This window comes from Apteryx mantelli, chromosome 9 (assembly GCF_036417845.1).
Source record: "Apteryx mantelli isolate bAptMan1 chromosome 9, bAptMan1.hap1, whole genome shotgun sequence".
NCBI classification, from domain to species: domain Eukaryota; kingdom Metazoa; phylum Chordata; class Aves; order Apterygiformes; family Apterygidae; genus Apteryx; species Apteryx mantelli.
In genome coordinates, this window is record NC_089986.1 from 32,342,133 (window position 1) to 32,352,962 (window position 10,830).

At 39.9% G+C, this 10,830-nt stretch overlaps 1 protein-coding gene across 4 annotated transcripts in view; it reads left to right on the forward strand.

Annotated features, from left to right (window-relative positions):
- The window catches only part of UBXN7 (UBX domain protein 7), a 33,873-nt gene extending 26,375 nt beyond the window's left edge, over window positions 1-7,498 (forward strand). For all 4 annotated transcript variants that reach the window (XM_067302132.1, XM_067302133.1, XM_067302135.1 and 1 more), the window contains one exon: window positions 895-7,498. In XM_067302132.1, coding sequence (XP_067158233.1) covers window positions 895-1,056 — 162 coding nt within the window. In that variant the 3' untranslated portion in view covers window positions 1,057-7,498. The remainder of the gene's footprint in view (window positions 1-894) is intronic.
- The last annotated feature ends 3,332 nt before the right edge of the window (window positions 7,499-10,830 follow it).

Here is a 10,830-nt window from a genome sequence, read left to right on the forward strand (position 1 = left end):
CTATGTAAACAATATTGCTGGGACACCCTAACTTGTTTCTTCATGCTTTCTATTTTATTACATACTAATTTTCTCTCTTCCCTCTTTAAAAAGCTGTAGCTTTTCCTTCTGCTTGAGTCTTGCTGCGTTGCTGTGTTTAGCCAGTCTCCATTTCTCTATCCTTATCTATTCCTACTTTACTGCAGATCCTTTACCCTCTCATCTACTGTGTTTCCCAATGAACTTGGGAAATCTGTGTCACGTAGGGTGGGCATTAGCTGTTCCTGATGTGTCTGTTATTTGATTGTGAGGCTGATATCTCTTTATCCTAATTTTCTCTGTATCCTACCCCTGATTGCTATTTTAAGCAGAGAAATCAATAAACTGAAAAGAGCTCTAAAATAAAAAACAAAAAGCACTTCATGCTCCTTGAAGGCAAGAAAAAAATTAGACTGTTAGTAAAAACACTACATTTGTTTTTGTCAAAGTTACCTGACAAAGAAAAATACTTCTTTTGTGACTTTTAGGTTTAATGTAGGGATAATGTCTGTTAAACAAATGAGGGAGCTTCTATTTTGGGCACTTCTGGAAACCTATTTTACTGTGACCTGAATGTGTAATGTGAAATTCAGCTTGCTTAAATTAATGTACTATTATGTATACTTTCCTTCTGCTTAAAGAATTGGTTAGGTGAGGGAATCACTTGATAATTAGCTTCTCTGATTATTCATGCCACCTGAGGGCCAACTTAGATAATTAATAAAGCTTCTATATTATATACAAAATTTCAAGATTTTCTTTCTCTGTGATTGCAGACTTTTTTTTTTTTTTTTTTTTTTTAAGGAGAGGGGGATATTTTTGTGACCCTCTGATTTTTGAATTAAACAGCACTTCTTTGCCTTTCTTTCTCTCCAGGCTCTTGTGAAGCATGTCCAGTCAAAAGGATACCCCAATGAACGCTTTGAACTTCTTACCAACTTCCCTCGAAGGAAACTCTCCCACCTGGACTATGAGATCACATTACAGGAGGCAGGCCTGTGTCCTCAAGAGACTGTCTTTGTGCAGGAAAGGAATTAGCACTGTGGCCTGAGCTCTCCCAGCCTTCCTTTTCTCTCCTCTCTGCCTAGGACACCAACTCATTAAATATGCAGTTGAGAGTCATAGGATTGCAGTGCTGAAATCAGGCAGGCAGCTGGCTGGCCCTTCTCTCTCTTCTTCCCTCCTCCTCATCTAGTGACCAAATGAGAATGTTCAAAGTTTGGGTTTTTTCCTCAGCTTGGGCCCTGGGGAGAGCATTGGGAAGAACATCTCTCTTTGGAAGAATGTCTTTCCTTTGTTTTTATGGAATAAAATAAAAGGGTAATCTGTGCATCCGGTATGCTGAGGCTTGGAGTGGCCATAACATACATACCCTTCTCGCTGCTATTCTTAAATCTGTTTTGTTTAATTTATTTTTTAAAATACTGTGTGATAAGGCGCTGAGTCATCCCTCTGTAAGGGGAGAATGTAATCTTTAGTAGAGTCCTACCTTCATTTTTATTCTCTGCGTGAAAGGTCTCCATTAACCTTACAGCCTTCTTATGGCATCACTTATCTAGCACTCTGCAGAAAATTTATTTTTGGGAAGGACTTGGGGTGAGCTGTGTTAAGATGCTCTGCTCCCATCTAATTTAAAAGCTTCTATACTGCGTGCATATTTTCATCTTGCTTTAAATGCTGCTAGTGAACATGATTTAAAAAAAAAACAAACAGGTATACTCAATATGGAATTGACTGCTTGGCCCGGAGGGAAAGCTGCATGTCTGCTGTTTTAGCAGAATTGACCCCTTTAAAAGAGTAGGTGACATTTCAATTTGTTGTCTCCCCCACATCTCCTAAATGACTCCTTCCATTTACTTTCAGGATTTTACAAATGATGATGGAAGGTGGTAGGATGATGTAAAGATCTTAGAATCTCTGGAAAACACCTATCATAAATTTGACAGTTAGTTGGCTTTTTTGTTTGTGCGTTTTTTCCCAGAGGTGATTAGCCTTGCAGGGTATTTTAGAACACTGACTGCAGTTGGGCTGGACAGCAAGTTCTAGGCAGGGTCCCCTATATTAAAAACATATACAAGCCTTGTCAGACTATAGAAGGGGTTAATGCATTATGAAAGATTTCATAGTCAGGTGGCGTGAACTCTCAGATGCTTTTTATTCTATTTTCAACTTTATCTATAATGAATTACCTTTAAATTTGGCAGGTTGTATTGAAAGCAGCAGTTAATTTCCCTATTTGATTCAGGTTTTCTTTCCCCTGTGGAAGCTGGCATCAGAAGTTGTGCAGGCATATCCTGTGTGTACATTGGATAGTGCTGACTGCCCCATTTTGCCAAGGTATTTTATCTTGATATAGAGCTGTTGGTCAATGTGTGTTATAGCAGATATTAGAGTGGGATATAAAAGTTCATTAACACAGCCATCTTCAAGACTAATGTTGAAGCAGAGTGTTTATTTACAATTAAGAACTCAGTCTAGCATGCTTTTCAGCAGTGAAGAAAAATGTGTATAAGACCTACCATAAGTGTAACTTTTCCCTGGACAAACAGGGAGAAGATATGAGTTGCAACAAGAAGTATTAGGCTCTCTCTGCTAGTGAGCTCCACGTAGCATGTAAGGGAGCACTGGCTTCATGACATGACACTGTCAGATAATTATATTTATTAAAGAAAAAGACTTAGTGATCAGAAACTTACTATAGGATAAAACTTCTCCAGGTATTTTGCCTTAAATTTCATACTTGACTGCATGTTTTGGAGTCTTTAAATGTAGGAAATCATGGAGTATGCAGGACAGTTCCTATGCTAATATTTGCTCACAGCTGTACTCCACCTCATAATTGAGGTTTTACATAGAATCATAAAATTATGTAAATTAATTTCCTTTCTGTGTGAAAACTGTTTTGCATTCCACTGCAAGATATGGGGTCAGAAAAGCAAAATACCATAGCAGCTTCCTGATCAGTGAGTGCTGTGAAATCAGATGTCATTTTTGGACTGTAAAGAGATCTGTCAGCAGAGGCCGCTTCCCAACACTAGGAAGAAAGTGAATTACAAGGCCGGTGGAGGAAGGGGAATGTTGGTAGTTGGCCTGTGAAGTGGCAGTGGCACCTCTAGGCTGAAGGATCCTTTGTGTTTCTGGGATACCCAAATTCATAACTGGGACATATGAGAGAGCAGGACAGAAGGAAATCCCTTCTGTGTAGGTCTAATGCCTCCCTAGAGAGCTTCAGCTATTTAAAGGAAATAACTTCCTCTGGTGTGCATTGCCTTGAAACTCATTACTTCTTCCTTCCTGGCTTCACAGGAAAATTAAGATGGGCTGTCAATAGGATGCATTACCCGACACATGTATGTAGTCCTTTCTTGTCCATCAGGCTAGCTAGGATGAGAGTATGTTGGCCTTTCCTGTTCTCCCCCACCCCGTTCCTCTCTGTATAAGGCAGGCAGGGAGCCTTTGCAGTTCCGCTGATTTCTCTTTTGAGTTGTTGCTGATCGACTGTGTTAGCTGACGAAAGCCTCCCCCCGCAAGAAAAGGAATGATCTTACATTGGTCATCTTGTGATCAAATGCAAAATTGGGAGCCCTAGGGTAGCTTTTCATTGCTTTGGTTATGCAAGAGCAGTTCAGTCACCTCTTACACAAGGAAGTAAAAGTTGTACATTGAAGCACTCCAGCAAGTTGTTTATTAATCCATCAAAATATGCCTCTCTAACATGGCAAATGTTTTTGGCTGCTAGTATAGTGGAGCTAGGAGTACTTATGCTCTCACTTTCATTTTTTAGGAAAATGAAAACAATCTTTTCATTTCTTGAGGTTTTATTTGGAGAATATTAATCTTTTTACAACCTAAGAGGGAAATAAGAATGTGAAATGGAAGATCAGCACTGAAAATGGCATATTTTTTCTGTCTCATGGATAAAATCCAAATGAATTTTTGGCAGTTCCTGGTACTTTGTCTTTTTCCCAAGAAACGCTGAGCCTGGATTTTGTTTTCCTTCTCTGGCATGCTGTGTTTTCTTTCTTTTTCTGTTTTCTTTTGCTTTCGTTTGCGATCAGGAGGCAGAGAACAATTTTAAAAAGGGGGAAGTGTCCCTGCATGTGACTACTCTTCCCCTTCATTCCTCTCCCCTCTTCCCCCATCCCCAATAAAAACAGTGCTACAGCACACACATCAGTCAGCTGCGTTGTGGAGGCTGAAAACTATTAAGAAACAGCACCAACCTCTTCAGATTTTCATCCATGTTGAAGCCCTTTCAGCATGTTTTGCAGGCCTGAGGGATGCAGCTAAGAACATTAACCGGGTTATGCATGCAGCTGTTTGTAAGTGTTAAAGGTGTAAGCTAGTTTGGCGCTATTTAAAAAGAGCCTTTGTCACAATTGCTTCTAAATATTAAATATGAAGTACAAACTATTTGGAAAATGTTGGAAAAACGCCTTAAGCCTCTAATTGCAAAAGAAGGTGAAGTTTGAAGGACAAAGCAAGTAATCCCTCAAAGACTGTGTTTTGTAGCTTCTTATGGGTGTTTTTCGGCCTTAATTTGCATGCTGTTTTGCAAGAACTGGCATGAATTCAGTGGAGCAGAGATGGAGTTAAACGGTGCAAGTCACTACCTTTTGGGTAGAGAACTAAATAGAACTAATGTGCTTCAAGGTCATGCTTCTTGCTTTTTACAGAGGAAATTTTCTTTGCACATGCCCTTCATCTAACTTGTTTTTATTCTAGTAGCATTAGTTACTCATGTAATCTAACTGTGGCTAATGGTTAATAGTCACAGTTACAACCAATATTCAGAAACAGAATGCAAAATGAATGTTGGCTTTCTCTGCTAGGCGCTGCTGGCATATATATTGCTGGATTCCCACTTGTGGTCCTTCAGAGACCCGGAGAAGGATCTCAGCTCTCCTCTTTCCTGATAATAACGTGCTCTAGGTCAAGCTGATTGACCGGCTTCAACCTTACAATATTCTCTGCTGGCATAAAGAGGGCAGATAGAGGCTCGGTCAAAAGTTTCTGGGTGTGCTTGCATTACTTTCAGTAAGCTTTGAATTAAGGTCTGTGATTTTACACTTCTGACCTTTATATACTGAAGTGTATTGTCTTTCTTGATAAATCAGACACAGTGACAGTTTAAATATTAAAAGGGTGTGTGTATATGTGTGTATAATGGCCTTGTAAATTCTAGTTTTCTCTAAAGAAGGTGTCCAAAGATAACATTTTTCATAAGTGGATTTAAACAGCAATTAAGATTATGCATCAGCATATTTTCTGGAAGTCACTAGGTCTGCTACCTTACTATTACAGAAGAAGAACACGCCCGTTCTGTAAAGCAAGTCCATTGTTAACTGCTGCAAGTAGCTTGCATTTTCTGTATTCAGTTACTTTCATAGACACAGTTTTTAAAGAGTACCAAATTAAATAGCTGTCAGATTATATACCAGGTCATACCAACTTACACTGATGCTGTGGTTTGTATGCTTGCTACAACCAGAAAGAGACAGCTGGTTTTTTAGTACATGTTTTAATAAATAAACCTCACTGCTGAAGGACCTGGCTTCTCTAATATGCTTTTAAGGAAACTTCCACATAATTCTGTGCTTGCTGTTTGATACACCTTCTGGCTATTGAAAACAAAAGATTTGTTACGCGTTCCTTGAGATCTTCATAACTTCAACTGAAAAAGTTAATTTTGCGTATGATGGCTTACGCAGTAGCTCTTTGAAGAACAAGCCTTGTCTTTGGGCAGTGGTTTTTTGAACCCAGCTGCTTGATGCTGCCCTGTTACGCAGGGCATGATGCATTGTTTGCAGTCTGTGTGGGCAGCTAATTATAGCCAGTTCTGAGCACATACTCCCTGTCCCCAGTAGTTGGGCCTCTAATTCCTTGCTTTTTTGAGGTTGTTTTTAGGGCTGGAGCAGTGAGTTCACAAGAACTCGAGAACAGCAAGGATTAAACTAAAACCCCATTTTCTTTTGGGAGCAGGGAGGGACAGGGAAGCATCACTTGGCCTCCATTTCGTTGGGTACCAAAAATGGTAAAGATGCATAAAATGTGTTATTCTTTTTAAAAGCACACAAAGAAAGGAATAACATAGAACCCCATGCAGGAATGCCCTTGGGAACGGCAAGATGCATGTCATTTCAGTTGTTACTATATTTTTACCCCTTCATCTTAAATCAGCTTTTAGGTTGTTTTTTTTTTAATTAGTTTTTGGAAAACTTTCACTACTTTCTTCTTGTTTAATCCCTTTTGTATCAAGTTAGTAATAAATAGGTAGTACTGTATGCAAAGACAGGGAGGGACTGCATGGAGGTACTTTTGGTAGGTGAAGAGTAGAGGCTCAGTCTCATGAAGATTGGGTGTGCCTTGTCTGGCAGTTTTAACAGATTTGAACGCATCCTCCTTCCCCCCCCCCCCTTTTTTTTTCAGAAATGATTTCCTCTAAATGGAAAAACTACTGCTTTAAAGGCAAAACAAAACTAAATACTAGGGCAAGTTTTGACCCCTATATCAGCCATTTATATCGTTGGAGATTCCCTTAGCCATTGTTTTGGCTTAACCTGCAGGTTTTTTGATCCCTGGCTGTTGAGGTCTATGCATGCTGTTGCTTACTGTTCTGTAAGGATCATCTTGTAAAGTTTTTCTCTGAGTGCAAGATCTTACTGTAGTTTGGTTATATTCTGCTATCTGCTCCTGAACTGTGAGGTTAATGGATACATGTTCTGTGATGTTGTACAGGATGACTTTTATTCCAATCTCTTCCTGGCTGTGAGAGGTTTAGTGTCTGTCCACCCCTGATAAATATAGCCATATATATATATATATATATATATATATATATACACACACACACATATATATTTTTAATCAGAGAATGTGGCACTTAACATCAGTGCCTCAAGTTGCCTCAGTAAAACTTTTTTTTTACATCACTATATTACCGGTAATTGCAGAAGTTCTGGATTTGGTCACTGTCATTAATTACTGTGAGTGTCTGCAGTACAGAGAAGAGCAATTCTGTAACTGATTGTTTAATGGTGCTGAGACTTTAAGATATAGAAGGATAGATAGTAAAAGTACATGGAGGAAGGGGATGAGGTGCTATTTTATAGGACAGCTTTATGTGAAGAAAATCTGGGTAAAACTCAACTCAGAAGTGTGGTGCCTAATCAGAGACACCAGACTATAGAATAGATAATTTTTTTAAATGAGTCTGTTTCCTCTGTTTGATGAACTTACAGTTTCAGAATTATGACTTTGCCTGTCAGTTTTTACAGTAGTGACTTTTTCCTTCAATGATGCAACTTAATGTGGGAGGAGGGAGAGAATTAACTTGGAAGATTTCAGCTCACTGTGCTGGGAGGGACCAAACTCAAGGAAACCTCTGATCTATATACACAACTGCTGCATTTTTTATAAATATATGTAAATGTCCTGTTGTAATATTTGATCCTGGAAATAAAACAAACTGTTTTCAGTAGTTTTCTTCATCTCTTGTTTTCTTTTTGCTTGTTTTTTTTTATTTCTAATGAGAGTCTGTGTCCCTGTGTTATGTGGAGAATTTCTAAGTTTTCCCTCAAGTATATTGGGTGGAAGGAAGGAAAGTCAAGACTGAGTTCCCTGTTTGTGTGTATCTGAATTTTTAGTATAATTACCAGGTTAGGTACTTTTATTTTTCCTTTGCTAGTGGTCTAAATCTTGCCTTGGCAGAATAGGTCTCAGTGCTGTGTACCTTCTGTTGAACCTCTGGAATAGTACCCTTATGTTCAGAAAATCAAATAGAGGCAGGGCTGTTCCTGTTTTCTTTCCCTCCTCATGGAAGAACAGAGAATATGGCTTGCTATTCTGAAGCCTCAACGTCTTCATGGTATACTTATTGTCGAGATGGAGCCTCTAGCCTTTTTAATTCTCTTTTGGGCTCCTTGAGACATTTCATAACTGCCTCACAAGAAACAGCAGTAACCTTCTTGGAAGTCATTATTACGGCTTCCTTCTTTTTTGTTTGTTTGGTTTTTGCTTGGTGTTTTGGTGGGAGTTTGAGGGGGGGGTTTTGGGGGGGAGGGGAGGGGTTGGTCTTATCCAGAGAGCTGAGTGTATTCTGCTTGCTTACTTGAGAAGACAGGAGGGATCCAACTCTGCAAGCATTTCATTATTTGGTGGTTACCAAGAACACTACCGTATTTCTGTGCCGGGAGTGTACTCCCTTCTGGACAAGTATTCAGCAGGTACAGTGAAGTAATTAACTTGGGGGAAAAAACTTAAGACTGTGATCTCAAGTTGTCCTTGTGTTCCCGACTTTAATGAGGGCAGAATGTAAGTAGACCTCCATTAAAATGATATTGCCCCAGTCTTTCCCTGTTTGAACTCTCCAAAGTATAGAATAGGGTGACTATCTGTCAACAGTCAAGCTAAATAAAACCTCAAAGCAGTGCTCATAACTCATTTCCAAAATGTAGTTGAGAGGAGTGAAAATGTCCTTGGTGCTTGGCTTGGTGTGATGTATCTAAAACCAAAGGTTTCAAATGGGAGGTCTTCCGATTTCTGTGGTAAATCCTTCCTGGGAGACAGTAACCTAAAATGGAGCCTGGGAGAAAGAGCTGTTTCTGTAGCCAACTTTTTTCAGTGGTGTCTTGCAAGTGAGTTTCTCTGCATGTCCTTCATTTTCAGCATGTGCACCTCTTGTCTCACTATGTTAAGACACAGACTATTCTGATTTCTGTGAGGAAGACTCATTTGCCAACCTCTCAAGTCTGGAAAACAGCCTGATTTCAAATTGTTTCCGGTCTGGCTTAGAAAAAGATTTCCCATTCTGGCTGAGTCAGAAATACTCACCATTTTCATCACAGTCTGTAGGTCAAGAAAATACTACAAAATAGACTCATAAGGTCTCTGCCTCTGTCTCTCTTCCCCCTGCCCCGGAGACTCCAGCTTCTAACTGGGTTGGTTTATCTCATCTGAAGTAATTTCAGGTGAAATTTGTAAGAAAGTTAAATGCAATATTCCTTAGCAGTGCAATGTTGGTATTTCTTAAATCTGACTTCTAGCCACAAACTCTGCACAGTGTTTGTCTAGAAGGATAACCTCTAGTGAACATGTCCTCACCTGTTCTTGGAAACATTCTAGCTAGTGGATTGTGGTAGAAATAGACTTGCAGATACTATCAAAGACCAATGGGAGAAACCTTTGAATCATACTGAGCATCTTCTGGATGGCAACAAGGTGGCACTTGGTTTGGAACAGCATGCTTCTAGCCGAGAAAGCCTCCATAGGAGACATCTCATTTATTCAGCAACCCAAAAAACCTAACCTGCCATGCAATTTCCAGAACCCCAGAGGAGTTTGGGGAAGCAAAGTGTAGAAGAACATGGTTGAGAGAAAGCAGACGCGGTAGTTAGAAAAGCCTCCCTGACCTTAAAGTTCAGAAAGATTCATTGTCTAATCTGATGTACAAAGCATGGATTGGAGAAGCACAGTGCTTTGGGATAAAGCGACATGAAACTGTTACCATACACATAAGTAGTCAGTATCTTTTCCATTGCTGGTTGAATGGAGGTCCATTTTCAGAGAAGAAATTAGGAGGGGTGTTTTGCCAAGCCACAGTCACTCTTCATGGGAACACATTTGACAACCCTGGCCTGGTGATTTGGCAGTAATCTGTTTTGAATGTAATTGCCCTACTGACACTTCCGTAATTAAGTTCTTGTGCTAAAGGAGGACATGCAACTGCTCACACCACTCAGAAAGCTGTGCTGTCCTCCTATGCAGGACTAAAATTAGCCCTTTTTTATTATTCTGGAGTTGGGCTAGAGTAGGCGTAAGTGTAAGATCAGCAATCCTGGGGAAGAAGTTCATTCTGATGCTTCATGCTGAATGGCATGGGTTTTTCTGTGGGAAATGATTGACCAGATCATATGTTGGCAATGTAGGAAGCTCAGATTGCCATGACGTAGAAAGGGCACAAGATGAAGTTGCAACACATTTTTTTCCAGTGGAGTGAAAAATGCTTCCTCTCATTCTATGTTTAAAAAAAAAAAAGAGAGAGCAAGAGAAAAGAGAAATTGGATTATTCTCTGCTGTCAGCTGTCTGACATTGAAAATGTTTCAGTTTTACTATTGTCTACTTTTTAGAGACCTATCCATCTTATTTAAGAATAAAAGGGGTACTTACATGCTGGTAATCTTTTCTCGCAAAGGAACCATCATGTTGTCTGGATAATCTGCTCCTTCCAGATTATTTTTTGAAGAAAAACAACATTGAGATAATCCAGCATCACTTGTTCAGTGTGTGTGTGCGTGTGTGTGTGTAACTCAAGAGCTCCAACTCTCTTTTCTGTTTCTCCTGACAGAGCAGTACAGTGCACTTGGAGCAGGTTTTATATTCTTGAGATTCCCATACCAGTTGATTTGACAACAGGAAAAGCCATTTTGAAATGCATTGGCAAATACTACTCATATGCATTACTCTAGGCGAGCAAGTTGGGTTATAAATTGTCAGGTGGTTAGAGGTAGCTCTTTAGTTCCTGTTTGTTGACTGTATTGGAGCAGGACTGCCTCCAGGCTAATGCATGGCTGCACTTATTCTTCAATGTCTGTGGCTATGCCTCTTGCAGAAGGGGCACCCCCATGTCCCAAGTGGCTGATCTGCCTCAGGTTCTCATGACGAATCCATGAGGAATATGGAGCTTCTCCAAACTCTCCTTTTTGAGAAAGACTTCCCAGGCTTAGTTGGCAGGGGCTGGTATCGAGCGCTCTGCGAGGCATTGCACCCTGAACCAAAGGATGAAGAGGGAGTGGGTTCAGCTTGCCAGTTCA